Raw genomic sequence first — 20979 nt, 5'->3', positions numbered from 1 at the left:
AGTTTAACCTTGCAGGCAGCAATCACCCACGTAGTTATATAATCAAGGTTCTTGAAAAAAGCTTCAGGAAGTCGTCTCACTATCGTTGTGAATCAGAGCTAATCTTTTAGTTTCTATACTAGGGTATATAAGAGAACGATGGTGCCGCTGAATAACTAACCAAGTCACTTCTGGTACTCCTCTTCAACCGTTTTTTGAACGCCCAGATTTCTTGCAGCAGCAAACTCACGATCAAAGTCTCAGAGAGCTATTTGGCCATTATTCAAGTCCTATCGACTCAGAAGTCAGTCGTGAGTTACCCTAGTACTCTTTCAACATGATGACGCCGAAGGCAGCCTCAGACCAAGAGCTTGCGGACAAGCAAAGACCCGAATTTTCTTATTCAGTTTTTTGACCGCATTCATAGAAAGGCACACACATAAGCTTGAAGCTTTAAAGTTCTTAATAAAGCTTAAAGGACCATTAAATACCACTAAGACTGTTGCACAAGCAGCTGGTATCTCGTCGCCTAATGGAGGTACCATCTCTGCTAGTAGCTCATCGGGAAAGGTTGGCTCTTTTTTGGAGATCAATGCTATCAATAAGATCGCCATCGAAGCATACCTTAGGGCAAGGCCGAGCCTTACTACCTTTATTCCAACCTTTATCCTATACAACCCAGCAAGAAAGAGCCTTTTATCTCACTCGCTACACCCAACATTAGGCATCGAATCAACACCACCTCATCGTCGACTGAAGTACTTGCATGATGAACCACGCCCCACGTAGAATGAGTACCCTGTTTGGTATTTTGTTTATGGAGACCTAGCCGAGGATGACATCCAGTTTGAACTGCTAGGCTGCAAGCCTCGCTTGAGACCAGCTCTAGCTACCGGAGGACTCTTGAGGAGGAGGAGCCAATCATAGACAATAATCAATGACCCTGACGGGAGAAGGTGCATGCCTAGGATGGCACTCCTGGTCGAAACAGAAGCACAAGGAGATATGTTACGGGTGTATCAAAAGGATGCTTAAGAAGTTGTAGGATGTCCAATTGGGTTTGGGGCGAAGAAGGCACCGTAGCTAGTTTGACATTTCGATTCATCGAGTAAATTATGGACTAGTGAATAGATACAAAGGAATCCCGAACGGGAGTTGAAAGGATAGTGCGTGTAAGACAAAGACAGTCGTCAAAGTGCAAGCCCTTAGGCTTTTGGCTTATAGTCCTCGAGAGCATCCCTAGCAAGAGCAAGGTTCTGGATAACTGCCAATCCATACTGCGCAACATCATTTGTGGAAATCCACGGCGCTTCCTCTCCTGGAATGAGCCCCTCGTGCTCCGGAATCTCAGTCGTAGCGAAAGTAGCGGTGGGTGCCTTGAATCCATCACTCTCAAAGAATTTTGTCCAAGCGAGATTGGCCATGGTTGTATTATGCTGTTGGTTCGCAGCATATGCCGTGAGACGCGAGTGTCCCTGGTACAGATTCAGCTTTCCGAAGTCGACACCGTAGCGAGCCTTCTGCTCAGCAGCAGTGGCCTCGAAGTAGTAACAGTAGTCGAGCCAAGCTTGCTTGAAGCCCTCAGGTAGATCATCGCCGAAGTACAGAATCAGCTCAGACACAACTTCGGGGAGACCAAAGACGGCATTCAGGTGCGAGACTTCGACGTGTCCCTTGTTGTCAGGATCGGAAGGAGGTGGGCCAAGGGTCCAGTTCTGAAGGTTGTAGAGGCCATTACCAGTCACGAAACCGTTCTTGAGCTTGGCGATGCTTTTGACGGTGCTGGTAAGCTTCGCCTTGGACTCCTCCCATCGAGGACCACGGCGTTCCCAGTCAATGAGCCATCCACCAGCAAGCGCTCCCCAATCCGTACCCAAGCTGAAGGCAACGGTCGCGTTCGGCGTCGGAACCCAACCATCCTTGCGGACCTTGCGCTGAGGATCAAGAACGCCGTATGTCTTATCAGTGTCAAGGAGCTCCTCGAATAGCTCGCCGATACGCTCATCACCGCCGGAAAGGTAATAGAAGTATTTTCTGTACTGGGGTTGAGAGATACGGGCCTGCTTCGCGCTGTCGCTGAAATGCTGCACGCCATGTCGCGTTCCAAGACCCTTCCAGTTACCTAGATGATAGACATCGACTTCGCCAGTGTGACGTGTGAGAGCTTCGGCAAAACGGTAGATATCTTCGCGGCCAGTGCGTAGGAAGTACTGCCAGAAGAACAGATCGGGAGACAGCTCAGAGTTATCCCATGCATAACCGCCAATGTCATATCGCCACTCGTGACGGTCGGGATCATAAGTGTGCATGAAGTCACCATAATCAAGGAAGCCGTACCAACGACGGTGCTCAACTTCAGACTGGTAGAACTTGGCGAGAAAGTTGATGTTATCCTCGAGCTTCTTGGAGGCAGCGGTCGAGGTGTCAGCAGGAGCCCAGTATGTGCCGATAGCCTTGGTCTTCTGGATGTACTCGCTTTCGGGGACGAGGACAGGAGGGTTGTTGATCTGTGTGACATGGTTCGCCAGTGTCTCCTGCGAAGGGGTCTTATCAAAGGCAATCAGGTACAGCTCGCTAGTTCGTGCGATACCGTAAGGCGTGTCAAAACCAGGTTCCCAGTCCTCGTAGGTGATCTCAAGAGCGTCGAGCTGATCGGTATAGTTCTTCTGACCGAGACCATCATGGTAGGGACGGAGGTCGAGAGGTTCAGCAGATGGACTATACAACCAGAGGGTAATGCTTCCAGTGTCAGAGGCGGCGGAAGAAATGTCAAAGCCAGTCGGGAATCGCTTCCAGAAGTCACGAAGACCAACTGCCAGGCCTCCGACAGTAGCACCACCAAGATATGCAAGACCTTCCGCACGGGTACCGCCTGGGATCGAGACCCAGCTTTGCCCAGACTTGGTTCGCTTCTTGAGAGTGAAGCCGTCGGCTGAGAGTTGGCTCAAGCTGTAGTCGTTCCAGGGAGGAATCCAGTGAAGACGGCTGGAGACGCGAACATCCCAAGTCGAAACATCGGGCAGCTCCTTGCCATCAAATTGATCAGCTCGAACGTTGGCACCAGGGTCTCTTCGAAGGCCAGTAATACCCTGAACGGCTTCACTGAGCAGACCGCCCTCAACACCAGCGATGCGGATATGGCGGTTGTACAGTTCCTCGCCTTCTAGAGGGACGTCAAAGCGGATACCAACGGCAGAGATGAAGTCTTTGTCGGCATCTCCATCAAAGACCAAGCTATGAATGATCTTGATGGACTCAGAGCCGGAGTAGAAGTAAAAGCGAAGGACGAAGGGCAGCCAAGATTTGTGGCCAGACTTGTCGCTCGCCGAATGCTTTCCTCGAACAGTAACCAGAGTTCGTGCAGAGTTCTGGTCGCTGACGGTGACGTTATCAATGCTGCTCTGAAAGCGCAGCGTCTTGAACGACTTGATCTTATCGTCACCCGGGTGAGAAACGTCATTTTGCGATTGAAGCACGAGTCTTCCGTTCTGAGCAATGCGCTTGCCGTTGCTCTCAATCTCCTTGACGATCACTGAGCCCGTCTTGGGGAAGACAGCTGTGACTTTGCCAGTATCGACCTTGATCTTACTGGAGCTCTTGGTGACAGTGATACCAGCAGAAGCCGTAGAGTTGATGCCCCCCGATGAGGGAACTGCCTTGACAACATATTCGTCAAGGACCTCCTCGGAAGCTCCAATCGCGTGGCCCGTCCACTTTACTGAGCCATCAGCCCAGTATCCAGTGACCCACGATTGAAGGTCAACATCCTGACCGGATGCACCAGAGGCAGTGAACTTAGTGTCCTTGGGGAAGTACTTCGATTGAGGCCAGGGGAGACCGAAGGTAGTTCCTGAAGTAAAGCCAGGCTTTTCACCGAGCCAATGGACTTTGGCTGATGAAGTAGAAGAGTTGCTAGGAGCAGCCATGGCTTGGCCTACAAAAGCAGCAAGTAAAAATGAGTGGACGGCTTGTCGCAACATGATGCAACGACTACCAAATAACAATTATAAAAAAGAAGTGGTTACTTTTGAGAAAGTTGCGTGATTGAGACAGAAATCGCACCTGTTCTTATGTACAATGTCCCTCTGTCTTGACGCCATAGAGAACCACAATGAGAATATGCATGTAATTTCGGAAGATATACCCTGTTCAGCGGCAACAGCCATATCACGGCTTTCCTCCGCTGCAGCTCGGCGCTCGGTGGAGATGCTCCCGAAAGCGCTCATGACTTCGGATGATCGCAAAATGCACAAATGACCTGAATATTGCTGGGCATTGCGCGAACGGTAGGCTAGAGTCGCAGATCGCAGCCGAATTGAGGTTTAGCGAGTCCTGTAATTTCCTAACGGTCTGTGAGACCAGGTTCCCCGCGTTCAATGGCTTCATATTTGGTGTTGAGCGGACGGAATAATAGGTAATTGTCAAGTTCGTGTTGCGTGATGCAACCTATAATGAGAATATGGATGTCAAAAAGGTTAGGACGCTTGTAGTAGATGGCGTAAATAAACTACCAAGTTGGCTGCTAAGCTCAACCTAAATGCATTTAAGTATTTTTGTCAACTGGAACTAACGTCCTGGTTTTTCTGCCATCTCTTGGAGTGGTTAGAGGGGTTTGCAGTGTTGGGGGTCCCGAATTGGGGGATCAGCAACCCAAGCCGAGTCACGGAGCAATTCACGCGGAGCATTCAAACTGGAAGCCGAAGTTTGGCGTCAACCCGTGATCAGATTCATCACGATAGCACGTGAGTGTACTCTCGCTGTCAAGTTTCGGGGGTAAAGCATGCTGTGGCATTCCCGTGAGATCGATTATCGATCAAGCTAAACAATCAAGACGCGTTGCCAACATCTGTCCGATTGAAGAATACAATGGCTCCCGTTATACCACTGACAGCAGTACGTCGACCTTTTACTCCCTCGATTCCAGTAGCATCAGATCTAGAAATGCCAAAAACATTTCATGATCTGATCCAACGAAATCGGATCTATCCGAGGTTAGATGCTCGACGCGTTGTCACCGTGAGGCGCGGCAAAGGCCTACCCTGCACCTAGACCACCAAAAAGTCTCGCAGCTTCCCCATTCATCAGTCGCTACAACGCAAACACAGAGAGTAATACAACATAAAATACAGTATAATCATGCCGTTATCATCCTCCATGACGATGTCTCGCTGCACAGATTACGCGGCTAATACACAGCCTCATCCTGCACGTACGGAGTTCCGTGTCTCACGTGACCTTTCATTCTTCACCCTCGATCTTTGATGGAGAATGCTATCATCATGTTCGCAAAAGCAACGTGAAACGATAATGAGTTCGTCAAACAACAGAGACTCGCCGCTGCCTTTATTGAAGACATGTCAAACATGTTTTTCCTTAAAGATTAGATGTTCCAAAACTCAAGATTCTGACTCCTGCGATCGATGCTTGAGGCTTGGCAAGACGTGTATCTTCAACCAAGCTAGGCGCCGTCAGAATGTTAATCGCCAGAGGTAAGAACTTTAACTTCATAGTTAGAAGAACTTGACTTATGATTGGTATTCATAGAGAAAGACTTGATTTCAGATCCAAATCTGAGCAATCTTCCAAATCACCAACAAGCCCTTATGAAAAAACACCTTTGAGCATCAGAGTGCAGGACATCTTCAACAAAAATGCTTCGTTTGATCCCTTTGAACGAGGGATCATAACCTTCGAAGCTGCTAAAGACTTACTCGACTGTTATAGGACCCGAATGATTCCATACTTTCCTTTCGTGCTCTTTCGAAATGATGTATCAGTTGAACAGTTGAATGCGGAGCGCCCCTTTGCTTGTCTAGCTGCACTGGCCGCAGCTTCACACGCGGATGTAGCCACACAGAAAGCACTCGGGTACTTGTTCAAGCAAATCGTCGCTGCAAAGATGGTGGAAGGTGATTTCTGTCAACTTGATCTGCTACAAGGACTCCTTATCAATCTTGCATGGTAAGGCTCGACAGTATTCCATAAATACATCAGCTAACGACCACAGGGCGCACTATCAAGCTAAACCAAAGAGATACATACAGCATTTACATCTCGCCACAAGTATCATAAGTGACCTGCGCCTCGATAAACCTCGGAGGCCGCAGCTGTGGAGTGCCGAGGGCGGTAAAGATAAGAACAAGCCAGACTGGGGTCCTGATGAGGTGAGGGCCCTAGCAGGGACATATTACTTATCTTCGAGGTGAGTCAGCTAGCGAACTCATTGAGATCTGATGCTGACGAAAGAAAGTTCGTCTATAATTCTTCAGAAAACACGCCAATTCTTTTACACGTCATATATCACTGCATGCTGCGAGCACCTTGCATCTTGGAACGAGTACCCAACGGATAAATATCTTCCGTATATGATTACAGTGCAAACGCTCATCGAGGGAGTTGAAGATCTTGTCAATAACACGGTGTCTACTAACAATGGTCTGCATTTCTTTTCTGGATGTCAGGAGATTTCGCAAAAGTGCACTGAGATCAAGGAAACCCTGCCTTTCCCACTCAGTGAGAGCCGTACGTCACCTGAAATACTGCTAAACAAATTCCTGACGGTACTATAGCACCCTTGCTTCTTCAGATACATATTCTGGAACTCCTTCTAAGCCAATCATCGCCGAGAGGAACGTCATTTGGTCTCGATAAGTTTAACAACCAATTCGAACACGAAAGTTCACTTATAGACTGGCTCTCGGCGAGTATGTCAGCCGCTCGCTCCCTCATTAGTGTAATTCTCGTCATGCCACAAGGTGAAGAGATGTACATGTCGAACATGGGCTGGATCATGATGAACTGCGGCCTAAACCTTGCTGTTCGCCTCGATCTTGTGGCTGCGAGAGGAACTATGTCTGGATCTATGCAGCATCTTCGTCGATTCTTGGATATGCGACATACCCTTCGTCAATTGGTCTTGCGGTTCGAAGCGACGCCGGGCCAGGATGCACCAGCAGACCATCCGTTCTATGCTCTTGCGAAGCGAATACGCCGACTTGAAAATTGGTACCTTTCTCAAGCAGAGCATCAGACACCAGATTCATCAGTATCCATAAGTCCATCTGTCAATGACCAGTCGTTGCTGAGTGTCGGTACTGATGCCAGTGGCATGTCAGTTGGTGCATCAATGCCGTTTATAGCCGGTCCATGGCCAATGAACTCAGATTGGTATCAGAACCCTGACCTCGACATCGGCACTTTTCTCTTTGCAGATCCTGCTGAGTTTCCTATCAACTTAGGTTACGGAACTTAGATCTTTCCTTTTTTAATAGATACTTCTGGGTTACGCGGTTTTCGGTGCTTGGTTCTGTTTTCTGATGTGCCGCACGGAGTAAGATACGGACTAACGATTGCGGTAAGCTGGCGGCATACGGAGTAAGTCGGACTAAAGGACTGAGTGGAGCCTCCGGAGGTGGAAATCCCCTGCTAAACACCACGAGACAAGTGAATTGAGAGAGAATACTCAGCCAAACGATTGATCTCCATTTATCATCTCATCTAAGCCTCGTTAAGCATGTAGTATTATAGCTTTTAGTCTCACATGGGGTGCTTCGGGCCCAGGTATAAGAAGGGTCTCTCGGCGCATTCTATTCTACACAATCATCTGCACCTTTCTGGTTCATCGCCTTTCAAAGCATCTCACCAAATACTTATAAACAAGTCAACTATGCGCGCACTTACCATAAGTTTTCTTTTGAGCGCTTTTGCTCGTAGGACTTTGGCCAAGGATGACTGTATCAACAACGACATTCCCTTCCAGGCATGCGCTCCCATCGGTGCATATTATCCACCACCCACCATCGACAGATCCTCTGAAACTTTCAAGAAGCTTACGTCCCAGTTCACCAAGACCTTTGATGACCTCATCAAGAACGGCGGTAGCGATAAGTATGGTCCAATCACGCCCAACACTACATCCTTCTCTGTGGTCATCTTCGGTGGTGCCGAGTCCCTTCGAGATGATCCCATCTTCTTCGAGTATCACTATACATCCCCTGAAGATCAAGCCTCGAACGCAAACCTCACTTCGGACACCAGATTTCCAGTTGGTGATGTGAGCATGGTATTCACTGTTTATGCTTGGCTTGTCAAGATGGGGGAGCGATGGGAGACGCCTATCACTAAGTATTTGCCTGAACTAGCCAAGGTCAAGGGCCCGCTTACGGCGAACTGGGAGGACATTACCATTGGAGCTTTGGCAGGCCAAATCTCAGGCCTCAGCCGAGAGTGTATGTTATTATTCAAACTCATGCAGAATTTAAGCTAACAGGTGATATAGCCGGAGCATGTGTTGTTGGCAAGGCTTGTGACTGGAAGGGTAAGTGAAATCCTACAGATACCATGTGAACTTTCTGATACTGATGTAAGTTCAAGCTTTCCAGAAGGCCTTTGTGAAGAGGACGCCATACTTCCTCTCGGATACAACTCCAGTGGTTTCTTACGCCGCTTTCCAGCTCTTGGTCTTTGCTGTGCAACGAAGTGATGGCGGCGATTGGCCCTCGATTCTGGACAAGACTCTTTTACAACCTCTCAACATGAGCGACAGTGGAGTCTTGATCCATGGTGTCGAAGATATCTTTGCCATGGGGAGTCTCAACACTTCGGCGATTGGTGAGCCAGGGTATGTTGATCAGCGAGAAGGGAAAGCCCATAACTAATATCCAGTGTAGTGCCTTATCATTCGTTAGCTCCGTCAAAGATCTCGCACGCGCTGGGCACTCTATTCTTGCTTCCGATCTCCTTTCGCCTGCTGTTACCCGTCGCTGGCTTCATCCCAATGTCGATACTTCCAATCTTCGCAATGGCGTAGGTCGACCTTGGGAAGTTTACCGTGCCGGCAACGCCATTTCACCCATTCTAGATGCCTTGACGAAGAGCGGAGCCATTGGCAAGTATGCGAGCTACTTTGGACTCACCACCGACTTCAACGCTGGCTTCGCTATTCTGGCTCATGATCACAGTGTCGAGAACAGAAAGCTTGACTTGAACGTGCACGCCGATATCGTTAGCGAAGTTCTCGGGTACCTTCAAGTCATTGCCGCCAAAGAACTCGAGGCGCGCTATGCCGGATCGTACTCGGGCAAGGAAGCTGAGGCTACTTTGAACACCACTGATAACGGCCGGGGTCTCGAAGTTCAGAAGCTTGTGATTGGTGGGGTGAACATTAAGAAGCAAATAGCCCAGAAGCTCGGCATTCACGCTGATGATCTGGACTTCAGAATCTACCCAACCAATGTTCAAGACAAAAACCGCCATCAGTTCATTGCCATTTTCCAGAACAAGAGTGCCCCTATTGACATGGGCACCCCGACATGTATTACTTGGCAGGAAATTGGTGCTGATGCAGAAATCAGCTTTGTTTTCATAATGGGGCAGGATGGCGAGGCCATTGGACTTGAGGTACCCCAACTTCACGCCAAAATGGAGAGGTCCACATAGACTGGATAGTTTGAGAGTAAGTCTCCATTGGGAAGTGATAGGGCCACCATGAAATTATATTCATAACTATTGATTGCCCCCGAAGATAGCTTGATGAAGCGTCAAGGGACTCATCATTCTTATAGCGGGGCTGCTGCCTAGCGTGAACACCGTGAATGTCAGCACATTCATGTCAGCAGATTCATGTAACCTCAGGCTAAATAGATAAGCACTAGGTATATTTCCTGACCGATATTTGACTACCTTGTGTGAGAATTGACTCAAGGTTGCGGAAATGGCTTCCTCGGCGCCGAAAGTTGCGCCACCTGAGCGTCGCGATCCTCTAGATGCTATTGACGAGCAGGCGGGTGAGATTGTGGCACTTATTAAGAAGAGCAAGCACTTCATTGTTTTCACGGGTGCAGGCGTCTCGACTTCAGCCGGCAAGTCAATCAATGCGTTTTCTCTGTGTGGCTCATTCACTGATAGGCATAGGCATTCCCGACTTTCGTGGCCCCGAAGGTGCCTGGACACTGAGAGCTCAAGGGCGAGCCCGTACTGGAAAGGCCACGAGCACGCTTCAGGCCATTCCGACACCGACGCACATGGCTTTGGTGGAGCTCCAGAATCAAGGTGACCTGAAGTATCTCGTCAGTCAGAACTGCGACGGCTTGCATCGAAGGAGCGGCATCCTGCGGGTAAGGGCTGGCTTGTAGACCCTTAGCCGCTCTGACTGATCTTCGCAGGATCGCATTTCAGAACTCCACGGTAACAGCAACCGAGAGTGCTGCAAAGATTGTGGTAAAGAGTACATACGAGGTAAGTACACTATATTCGAGAGAATACTTCTTATGCTGAATCGTCAAAGACTTCCGTGCTGTCGCCAGCTATGAAAAGTCTGTGCATGACCATCGGACAGGCCGTAAGTGCACCGCATGCGGAGAGAATCTCCTTGACACCATCATCAACTTTGGGGAATTCTTACCAGAGGAACCGCTCAAGCTTGCTCGAAGTCATGCCAAAAAGGCTGATCTTTGCATTGCGCTTGGTTCGTCTCTTAGCGTTCCTCCAGCGAGCGGCATCCCCGAGACATGTGGAAAGAGTAAAAGAAGCAAGCTTATCATCTGCAACCTACAAGAGACTTTCATGGAGGGTCTAGCAGATATGCATGTTTGGGCCGAGTCCGATGTTTTGATGACAAGAGTGATGGATAGGCTTGGATACAGCATTCCAAGTTTTATCTTGAAGCGCAGGCTTGTGATTAAGATTGAACCTGATACTCATGATCGCCAGGTCATTGTATTGACTGGTGTCGACGATGACGGTACTCCAGTCACATACCTTCAGTCTGTCAAGCTTGAGGACAGCAGACGTATAGTAAGGTCCGAGCCCTTCTCATTCGTCTTCCGAGAAGCTCTCAGTACTGGAGCCGAGGTCAAGTTTGCACTTGAGTTTATGGGACATTACAACGAACCTAATGTCGTTATTGACTATAGTGTTCCCGAAGAAGAGGGCGCAGAGACGGTGTACGATCTTTCATATGATCCGAGTACGGGAGAATGGGTGATTATCCGATAACAAGAGTAGTCTTTCACGAGCTTTTTAGCGCTTTATCAAAGCATAATTTAGACTGCAATTAAACTTTACGTAGTTTTTGCAACCAACAAACAACAACCAACAGCATGTTACATGATTTTGGTCGCTAGACAGGATGTAGCCCCTGTATTTTGCCTGCAACCGACTTGGCATATCCACAATGCATACAAAGGGCCTCGGGCCATTAATTCACGATTTTCATTAAAGGGATAGCTTCCCACCGCTCAGACACGCGATCCTGTGCTGAGAAACCACGGAACCTCCTCCTTCTTTCTTGTACTTGACCACGTCACTCTTTTCGTCCCAAATTCTATTCCTCTTTGAGAGCCTGGCAACATTCACCATGATTGCCTCTAAACTTTTCATCACTCTGGGAGTCTCCTTGTCCGTCAATGCTTTCAGTCTCTATGAGTCTGGGACTGACAACGATGTGACAAAAGCCTGCGTTAAGGCCATGTCAGCAGATATCGATTGCGATAGAGAGGTAATCAGCTTTCTCAACGGAGGCTGGTACGGCTCTCTTGACAGTGAAGCCTTGACGGATGCGGTCTGCACCAAAGTTTGCTCTCAATCACTCCAGGACTGGGTCACCAATGTTTCCAAGGACTGTGGGGAAGACAAAGCCCGAGGTGGCCTTCGTATTTGGACAGGCTGGAATGCGACATGTCTAAAAGACACCAAGACAGGACGATACTGCAATGGTTAGTAGCTGACAGACTTAAGCATAGGAATAATACTGACTGTTACCAAGACATCATTGCAGATTTCACTGATGTCGGGGAAGACGAGGAGCTCCCGCATGATGAGCTTTGCCATCCTTGTTATGTAAAGCGTCTCGAGATGTATAAACCCTCACAGTACGCCCTTAACATCAAATGGCACGAAGAGCAACTTGAGCTCGTGCGCAAGGAATGCGGTAGTTCAACATCCACCGAGACTGCCGCGACCACTTCGAGTAAGAGTGAACCATCTGGCGCAACAACTACGGCAGAAGCCTCAAAATCTTCCCAAACAGCCAGCAGCGAGGATGAGTCTAAATCGTCCACTCGGACCCCAGTACAGACCATGTCATCGGTACCTACTGTGTCATCCACGCCTAATTCTGCTGCGAAATTTGAACAGGGAGAGTTGTTTGGGTCTCGGGCTCTGATGCCTCTTTTGTTGATGAACCTCTTCTTTATGCAGTGAGATTATTCATGTCTATCAGAGCCATTGAAGCTATACTGTTGAAGATGAATCCATATTTATCCATCGGTTTTTTTCACAGCCTAATATCTACCTGTAGCAACACTTCAAATGCAACCCTTATTCAGTATAGTGTCTCGATAAGGGGCATACTTTCGACCCATTTACGAGGAGGGGAAGTGGTGGCCAAAATAATTGCCTCAAGTACCTCCAGACAAACAATTATTAAGCGATCAGCCTTTTGCTCCACCTGAGATTCATTGTCAAGCGGCAAGCATGCGAGGTTCACTAGACCCTGCATGTTTCTCCACCATTGTCTATAACGTTGATCCGCCAGGCTCTACTCTGTATGCCCCTAGCATATTGTAAATACAGTGACACGTTATATGCCAAGCCGGATACAGGCAAAAAACAAGAGAACTGAATTTTCATCTCAGGAGACTTCTTTCCGTGGCCCGTGTAACGCTGTGTTGGTTGATTGTGATGTTGGTTGTTGGTTTGTATTAAGCGTGATTTTTGAGTCCCACAACTCCACAGGCTAGCCAGGTTCTGTTGACTCGCTTGCCGTATTGAAAAGTTCACTTGCCTCGGCTCTTGACTGTAGGATTTTTCCTGGGCCTGCTGTGGTATGATGGATGTCGCTACATATAACGGTTTAGTAGCCGCTCTTGGTTACTATTGAGTATAGAATAAAACGACATCTGCAGTTGCCTCACGGTACCTGCTATGACTAAAGGGCCATGGCCGATTCTCGACAGGGACAGGGGTTGCCAATCAATGACATTCGGTCCCTTGCAGCCCGTACTGGGCCGTCTTGGCGATATGTACACCTGAAAAAGGCCCGTTTGATTCCATCATTACGGAGTACCAATGATTTATCTTACAACCAGGAGTGTCTCCTGGCTCCAATTATGTAGGCCTGTACTTGAGGCTTGCCTCAATGGATTATAAGTTAGAACCCATCACCTTCGCTACTGATATTGTATCACTCGCATCTCGATATCCGTGCCCCCAATATTCACGATGGCCATTACCAAATTTGTTGTCGCGCTTGGCCTCTTCATGAATGCCAGTGCACTACAGATGATGAAGCCAAAAGACGTTGATAGTCTAGAAACTTCGGTCAGCCAAGCCTGCAAGCAGGTATTGACAGCTGAAGTCGATTGCGACGAATACCTTAGGGATTTAACCGATCCAGATTTATTTCGGGGCGAAACAGACGAAGACATGGAGATGGCCCCGACGATCTGCAACAAACAATGCTCCGACTCGTTCCAATCGTGGTATCAAAGACTCAACGAGGAATGTGCTGAGGAAGATTTCGGGTCCGAATATTACCCACCCAACCTTTTCATATACAGCGGTAATGTCACGTCGAGTAGCTGGAATCAGACATGTGCAAAGGATCCGAAAACAGGTCGATTTTGTGGCGGTTGGTAATCCTTTCCCCAGTGACGACTGTTTAACTGACTTTCTCTAGAAACCTTGAACGAATTCCCCGAACTCGAAGATGATGAAGAAATGCCCCTCGAGGAGCTCTGCCATCCCTGTTACGTCACGCTAATCGACATGAGGTCAAATTCCTGGGCATGGTCAACGCCTACCAATCCAGCAGGTGACTATTGGGACAAGCAGCTCAAGCTCGTCAAAGAGAAGTGCAATGCCTCAGGAGGGTTGAAGGAAGATTCCTCGTCTAAGGAGGAAACGGCCTCGCTTACTCCTCACAAGACTGCCAGCGCGTATGGGTCAGGTGTGAGCACCATGCAGACAGGAAGTACTTCTTCTGCAGAGACAGCGGTGTCAGAAAGTGCCTCTCAAAAGAGTAAAGCACCAGGGGCTATGGCAAGCAAGCAAATTTTCAGTTACTGGTACGCGGTACTTGTGCTGAGTATGGTTGTGCTTCCTTTATAAGGTTGAGTGAATCCTCGCGTATGTTGCTGTTCAGTCGGAGAAATAGAATCGAGAATTACTGACTCGCCGTTGCTTGTGTCTGGTTATTGATTCATATTTCAACACTTTTACTGATAGAAGCGAGCAAGATATGTATCTTACATTCTTTGCAGTCACAGATTGTCAATTCCAAATCCCACTTCCTGGTCATATTCGCTGAAGCATCCGAGAGGAGAACTCGGGTATTTTTTTAATTAATGCACTTGGATGAGACTGCTCTATTTTCGCCAGAAACACAATGTCAGAGAATGATACAACTAGTTTCGCTCACTCAATTCTTCATAAAGTGTCTTATTCACTTATTACTTGGGCACGTTACACCTTGAAAGACTTATATGTGAAAGCTGGAGGCTGTAACAGTACAGCCGGGGTCCAAGACCCGAGTTCAGTACTAACTGGTACAAGGCCCATGAGCGCTGCGCCCCATTGCAAATATGCATGTTGGTTCACCCCCTGCAAATCAACTACTCAGGATTCCACCAAAATAAAATGCTCTGCACCCTTGGTGTCCCAGTTTTTCTCCTCTCTGCTCTTCCTCTTCATTTTGTGAAATTCGCTCAGTAATCCGAAGTTAAACCTACGGCCTACAACACAACCACAACTTCAGTAACATACATATTCCTGCAGAAAGTACTGATAATCCTTTCAACCACTTCATTCTATTCACGTCACGATGGCCTCAGCAATTTGGGATGCAGCAGATGTGTTGCAGATTTCTGGTCATCACAGATGTATCGGTACCACCAAAAGAAAGACACGCTGTTCGATGAGCATCAAGCAACCACGCCTTTCAGCAATTGCTCCGTTACTCTGCCGGATGTCACGAAACTCTCCGGAATTAGTTACCGAACAAACTCTGTTCCAGCTAGCTGATTTATGCCTCTGTGGGACATATCATGCAAACCAAGCATATAAATTCGTGCGACTTTGGACAAGCGTGGTAAAAGAGGTAATATCCGTAGAGCAACGGAAGCTTACCATGCAAAACGAAATCACGACACTCTTTCAACAGACAGTGAAATTGCAACGGTTTGTTTCAAAGCTCCAAGGAGATCTTGAAACAGAAACAGGGAGAAATGCCAAGGCACAGAAGCAGCTCAAGCGGGACGTCAAAGGGTTGCAAGAAGAGATCATGAATCTAGAACAAGAGCTCCAAGAAAGCGAAAATCGTAACAATGTTGGAGAAGGTAGACTATCGGCCACGAAAAGAAATCTGGAACAGCTTCAAGGCCAGGCAATGAACGATTTGCTCGCTCGCAACAGGTTAGAAACGGAGAACAAATCTCTGAAAGCAGAAATCGTCGACGTGCAGAAGAAGCTTGATGACTATCAATCGATCAAAGAGCAGAACTATGATCTTGGTAATCAAGTCAGATCCTCTGAGCATAAAATTAACCAGTACTTGGCCATCGTGGAAGATACAGCAAAGAAAGCCAATGCGAGCGAAGAGAAAGTCACAGCTGAACTTGCTGCAAAAGAGGCCATGGAGAACCATTACAAGGCTAAGATTGCTGAACAAGGGGTTGAAATAACAGAGCTCAGGCGTCACAGGGAGAAATTGGAACAATCTGTTGCTCGGTTTCAAGCAAGTGTTAAGACGTGTTGGTGGCATAGGTTCCGGGCGTGGAAGGACCGGTTTCGAAAGAGGGACAGATCAGGGTCTTGGGTAAGTATCACGGATGAATCGGCTGAAAATATCATCCTTAGGACGTACGGTTGATGCCTACATAAGATAGATTAAGTCTTTGAAGTCAATCTCTCGGTGACTATCGTTCAACCGCTTCTAAACCCCGGTCTTGAATATGACGTTCACATAATAGCGATGACCAAAGTTTCACAAGCTCACTTATTAGCGTGGCCACGGATGAGAAGGAATTTTTGCGCCAATGTCGGAAATCACAACCTTTCTTCCATCTCCTCCGCATCCACGATCCGGGGAATCCGTAACTATAAAATCGACTTAAAAAGCATCCTCACCTCTATTGGGGCGCATTGCAACATCTCCACCCCGAAATCGAAAGCGGACCTTAAACTCCCGAGGTTTTGCTGGTGAATAAGCATTGCGGGACGAGCCTCCGGTGACACGATTGGACCGCATCGACATCCCGGTCATGGATCGGCAACCCCAGATCCCACTTCCCAGTCATGCTCGGCGAGCCATCCGCAATGAGAAGTCAGCTGTTTATGAAATCAATGCACTTGGACGATATGGGAAGTTTCCCCAGGCTTTTACGAAAGTCCGATGGTATACGCGGATAGCTGGCAGTTTGGCAACGAGACCTTTATAAGCGACGCTTGTATAAAGGTTCAATCGCAGCCCATTGATCTTGGGATTTCAGTATCGTCAGCTCCCTCAATCACAAATTCGCAGTCATGGTTTCTTGGAATAACATCTTTACTTTGGCCCTTGGGCTCATTGGCTCAGCTTGTGCTTATACCAATCCCATCAGAAACCCAGGCGGTGGTGATCCCCAGATTACCTACACCGGAGGATACTACTACCTCATCTCGACAGAGTGGACAAATCTCCAGCTTTCCCGAGCTACCACTATCGAGGGTCTCAAGACTGCTACTCCCAAGGTCATCTACACCGACTCTGACCCTTCGCGCTCATCGAACGTCTGGGCTCCTGAGCTTCACTATCTCGGTGGAAAGTGGTACATCTACTATACCGCTGGAAAGTCCGAAGATCTCACTGGCCAGCGCTCGCATGTTATCAAGGGTAAGTCTTTCATATTGTCTGAGCGACATATAGCTAACAAAAGTAGGTGGCGCTAGTCCTTGGGACAGCTGGTCCTACGGCGCCAAGCTCTCTGATGACTGGGGTATCGACGGCACCATCCTTCGTACCAACCAGTTCGGCAACTACTTCGTCTACTCTTGTATGACCGGTGTGCAATACCAGTCAACATGCATCCGTAAACTGGGCTCCGACTTCTTATCCGTTGGTGCTCTAAGCATCATCTCCCAGCCCGACCAAAGCTGGGAAAAGAGCGGAACTCCTGTGCAAGAGGGACCCAACGCCTTGTACTTCGGCGGAAAGACTTATATCTCCTACTCAGCCAACTACTGCTGGACCCCAGATTACTGTGTCGCTCTGCTCGAGTGGGACGGAAAGACTGATCCTGCCAAGGCCTCGGCGTGGAAGAAGTCCAACGGGTGTGTTCTCAAGAGCGCGAATGGAAGCTACGGAACTGGTCATAACAGTTTCTTCCAGAGCCCTGATGGGAAGCAGACGTTCATCACTTTCCATGCTACTTCTAACAAGAATGGTGCTTGCGACGATACAAGATATGCTATGACGCAGCCGCTGACTGCGAATGCTGATGGCACACCGAACTTTGGATCGGTTCAGCCTTTCTCTCACCAGTTTGCTGAACCTTCTAAATAGGTGCTATCAGTGGAAATTTCTTTGTAACTATTCTTATCAATACAAACTGCGTCATAACTGTCGGACTGTCGACCCCGAAGTCCTAGCCAGGCAATCTCCAATGGATTAATACAAAAATTACGACTTCCATTCTATATACGTGTGAACAGATATGCGATGACGCGTCTTGATCCAATGTCTCAGTAGTCATGCGACAGGGCGGCCTCCCTTTGTTGTCAGGGGAAATAGAAGCTGTCTAATCTGCAGGCTTCTGAGTCCAGCAATTATGCTTAAATGGCCATGGCGACGGAGCATGCTGACACAAGTGAGACACGGCAAGAGGCTACATTGAGCCAGCATCCCGTTTCAAAACGGACGTAGCACAACAAGGCATCAGTGACAGTTTCCGTCGTCTTTTTCTGACGTGGCTTGAGCTGAAAACGATAGCGTGAAGCTTACTGGTGTTTAACTATGACCTTCCAATCAGCGATGGATGACTGGCTGGGGCTGAGCATGAAAACAGTCTAGACTCCAGCTTTTACTGCCATTGTGGCGTTTCCGTCAGAGCAGCATGATTTAATAATAGCGCTCTGCCCTCATGAAGTCTTTCTGTGTTTCTCATTTTACTTCCAATTTCTTCTGCATAATCCGGTAATTCAAAGCGCTTTATGCGATAGCCCTCAAGATGGATGTGAACTACACCGCTATCACGGACTACTACATGATCAGATGTTTCAGCGGAGGAAACTTCTACGTCTGCAAGAAACCTTCGGCTAACTTAGAGTTTGTCGGATGCTGCGACTCGGATCCATGCGCCGACGGGTCTGGAATCTGCCCGCAAACAGACCTACGGCCGATGAGCTACAGTCCAGGGCGGACAGCATACAAATTCGGCCTTGAATGCGGCACTCTTCATAATGCATCCTTCTATCGATGCGATTTGTCAATGCCGCATTTTTTGGGATGCTGTGGTGTTGATCCGTGCTCCAAAGGATGTCTGCAAACCCAGTTAATCCCGGCGCAGTTACCAGCGCTAGAAGGATGGCGAAAATTATTCCTTGAGCCGTATCGCGTGCAGAATGATACAGCTCCGGATTTGAGGCCTGGAGTAGAAGTGAATAGTACTTTTGAGGCCCCTGATTTCTCGAATATTAACTGGGATCGTGGTAAGCATGAAGTTGGGCCTGTGACTGTTATAGGGATCTGTGCGGGTTTTCTTGTTGCAACTCTGCTCGTTCTGGGACTTATACGGCATTATTGGTATAGTCGATTGATCGATACTTGGCGAAAATCAGGCTGATAATTGCCCAGGCCGTCTTCAGCTCCGAAAAAACATGAACAAACAGATACTGCACATGCACCGTTTCTGGCCCATGACCCAAGAGACGACGTCGCGTATTCGGAGATGGAAGAGACGATGCCATACGCAAGAATACGAGATGACTGGCATGGCGGCCCAAAGACGTTAGAGCACTGGAACGCGCCAACAGTGTTTGGTTGGATTTTCAGCATTCTTCTCACATTCACGCCCCTCTGTTTCATTGGTAAGACACATCCCTTGATTTGAAGGGAGAAACTAACCAGGAAAAGCTCTGGCTATCACAGCGATCCGTCTTGATAACCAACCTCATTCCGACTACGGCAAAACGGTCTTGCAACTAACGGTACTGAGTCCATCGCTATACCCTATCTTATTTGCTGCACTAGTTGGACGGTTTTACCGAGTATTCGGCCGGTGGTGCTTTGAGAGCCGCGGCGGTGTAAACCTCCCTGTTCTAGAACAGTTGATCGGCAGTCAAAACTTAGCCACGGCCATTGAGCGAATTTTCGTAATACGAACAAATGCCGTTCTTGGCATTATAATCCTCACTTCTTGGCTTCTCTCGCCCTTGGGCGGACAGAGCTCGTCGAGACTTCTGCAAGATGCAAAGTTTGACTTGATCTCGAACGGAACGGTTTACTACGCTGATCCATCATATCAAGTGTCCCACTCAAGATGGATTGACTACCGACATAGCGTTGGCGCAACGTACGCTGCGAGTTTGCTGTCGTCTTCGAAGCAGAAAGCATCGGCGAGGGATATTTGGGGGTTGCCGAAAATTCCACAGCTGTCGCAGGTCAGACTTGACGGTGGCTCGTATGATCTCTATGATGTGAACAAATCGGATATGGTCTCAGGCAAGGCCTCTTATGCTTCGTTGCTGGGTATCAAGATTCAAGGCCTCGTCAGGCCCAACGAGCCAACCAAGTTCAACTTTACGATACCAACCTCATATTTCCACGTCGATTGCGATTTCGTCGACAGTTTCGACCCGTTACGAGGAAAGTTGACTCAGAATCAAACCAACATCGTAGATTTGTTCTACAAATTCCCCAGCTTTTCAGCCTTCAACATTCTGCCGCAGTCGTGGTTCAACGCAGAGGGGGAAGAGGATGACATTAACTCGCCCTATCAGTTCATATACGTCAAGCAAATGCGCGGCTCTCAACTCTACGTCGTAAAGTGTGCCACTCACGAGGTCAAGGTCGAAACAACAATTCATTGCGGACCAGGAGACCCAGCGACGACCTGCGAAGCACGACAACAGCGGCGTCTTTCTACTGAGAATCAGACTGGAAGCTCTCTATTCCCGCCATCGGTTACGCGAAGCGATTTGCGTCTCAAAGAGTTGAGTTATGCTCTGTATGCCTGGGCGCAGGCTTCCGGTGACAAGGACGGAGTTCAGCCGTCGCCATCGGAGATGTACCTAATGAAGGATGGAAATCCGTATGAATTTACCAGTCAATTGCCATGGACGAAAGAAGATCTCGCCAAGTTTCCATATGTGTTTTCTAGGCGGATGACGACCGCTTTCAACACATATTGGGATGCTGGATTAAATCCTGGAGGCCATACCAATGTTTCCTACGGCACAATCCCGTTGCATAACATGAACGGTCTGGAGACGGGCCAGACCTACAAAGACTCCTTCATGAACACCACCATGGGTACAAGAATAACCACGATTGATGTTTACAGCGCGCAACGCGTCTGGGTCGGTCTGTTGCTATTCACGACGATGGTGCTGCAAATTCTTGCCATTTGCGGCCTCGTTATCGAGATTCTGATTCAAGGCCCGGACATTCTCGGTTTCGCTAGCACTCTAACCAGAGACAATCCATTTGTGCCGCTTCCGGCAGGTGGATCACATCTCGACGGACCTGAAAGAGCAAGATGTTTAAAGAATATGAGGCTTGAGCTCGTGGATGTGCGCCCTGAAGATGAAACTGGCTATTTAGCCGTGAGGGCAGTGTCATCGGCCAAAGGGCAGGATACGAGCATGATTGAAGGGAGCGTAAAATCGAGAAAGTGGGTGCACTTGAATAGGAGGAGGCTGTACGAATAAAGGGACTAGCCTCGATTGAGCAGCTCCAAGTGCCGGGGCCGAGATATGGTAACCGTAGCAAACAGGGATTGTCCAGGTCCCTGATAAACTAAACAA

General features: G+C 48.3%; 8 protein-coding genes across 8 annotated transcripts; 7 read left to right on the top strand and 1 right to left on the bottom strand.

Annotated features, from left to right (window-relative positions):
- Positions 1-1184: 1184 nt before the first annotated feature.
- FSUBG_7831 (uncharacterized protein) lies at positions 1185-3959 on the bottom strand (the record flags this gene model as incomplete). The annotated part of the gene is made up of 1 exon (XM_036686176.1): positions 1185-3959. The coding sequence occupies one exon, from the start codon at positions 3957-3959 to the stop codon at positions 1185-1187; it is 2775 nt and encodes a 924-aa protein (XP_036536621.1).
- A 1919-nt stretch (positions 3960-5878) lies between these two features.
- FSUBG_7830 (cercosporin resistance protein) lies at positions 5879-7231 on the top strand (the record flags this gene model as incomplete). Its single annotated transcript, XM_036686175.1, has 4 exons — positions 5879-5940; positions 5987-6143; positions 6249-6501; positions 6549-7231. 4 exons carry the CDS (start codon positions 5879-5881, stop codon positions 7229-7231), a joined length of 1155 nt encoding a protein of 384 aa, XP_036536620.1.
- Positions 7232-7645: 414 nt separating this feature from the next.
- Positions 7646-10974, top strand: FSUBG_7829 (uncharacterized protein; the record flags this gene model as incomplete). Its single annotated transcript, XM_036686173.1, has 8 exons — positions 7646-8207; positions 8258-8296; positions 8347-8599; positions 8649-9378; positions 9683-9815; positions 9892-10094; positions 10143-10215; positions 10265-10974. 8 exons carry the CDS (start codon positions 7646-7648, stop codon positions 10972-10974), a joined length of 2703 nt encoding a protein of 900 aa, XP_036536619.1.
- Positions 10975-11335: 361 nt separating this feature from the next.
- FSUBG_7828 (uncharacterized protein) lies at positions 11336-12180 on the top strand (the record flags this gene model as incomplete). Its single annotated transcript, XM_036686172.1, has 2 exons — positions 11336-11693; positions 11744-12180. 2 exons carry the CDS (start codon positions 11336-11338, stop codon positions 12178-12180), a joined length of 795 nt encoding a protein of 264 aa, XP_036536618.1.
- Positions 12181-13200: 1020 nt separating this feature from the next.
- FSUBG_7827 (uncharacterized protein) lies at positions 13201-14088 on the top strand (the record flags this gene model as incomplete). Its single annotated transcript, XM_036686171.1, has 2 exons — positions 13201-13609; positions 13658-14088. 2 exons carry the CDS (start codon positions 13201-13203, stop codon positions 14086-14088), a joined length of 840 nt encoding a protein of 279 aa, XP_036536617.1.
- A 1018-nt stretch (positions 14089-15106) lies between these two features.
- Positions 15107-15847, top strand: FSUBG_7826 (uncharacterized protein; the record flags this gene model as incomplete). The annotated part of the gene is made up of 1 exon (XM_036686170.1): positions 15107-15847. One exon carries the CDS (start codon positions 15107-15109, stop codon positions 15845-15847), a length of 741 nt encoding a protein of 246 aa, XP_036536616.1.
- A 653-nt stretch (positions 15848-16500) lies between these two features.
- FSUBG_7825 (alpha-n-arabinofuranosidase 2) lies at positions 16501-17518 on the top strand (the record flags this gene model as incomplete). Its single annotated transcript, XM_036686169.1, has 2 exons — positions 16501-16849; positions 16896-17518. 2 exons carry the CDS (start codon positions 16501-16503, stop codon positions 17516-17518), a joined length of 972 nt encoding a protein of 323 aa, XP_036536615.1.
- A 1396-nt stretch (positions 17519-18914) lies between these two features.
- FSUBG_7824 (uncharacterized protein) lies at positions 18915-20883 on the top strand (the record flags this gene model as incomplete). The annotated part of the gene is made up of 2 exons (XM_036686168.1): positions 18915-19041; positions 19088-20883. The coding sequence occupies 2 exons, from the start codon at positions 18915-18917 to the stop codon at positions 20881-20883; spliced, it is 1923 nt and encodes a 640-aa protein (XP_036536614.1).
- Positions 20884-20979: the final 96 nt, after the last annotated feature.

Source organism: Fusarium subglutinans, assembly GCF_013396075.1.
Source record: "Fusarium subglutinans strain NRRL 66333 chromosome Unknown NRRL66333_c0000102, whole genome shotgun sequence".
Classification (NCBI taxonomy): domain Eukaryota; kingdom Fungi; phylum Ascomycota; class Sordariomycetes; order Hypocreales; family Nectriaceae; genus Fusarium; species Fusarium subglutinans.
Note: the sequence above shows the minus strand (reverse complement) of the source record. Positions and strands in the feature narration are given on the sequence as shown.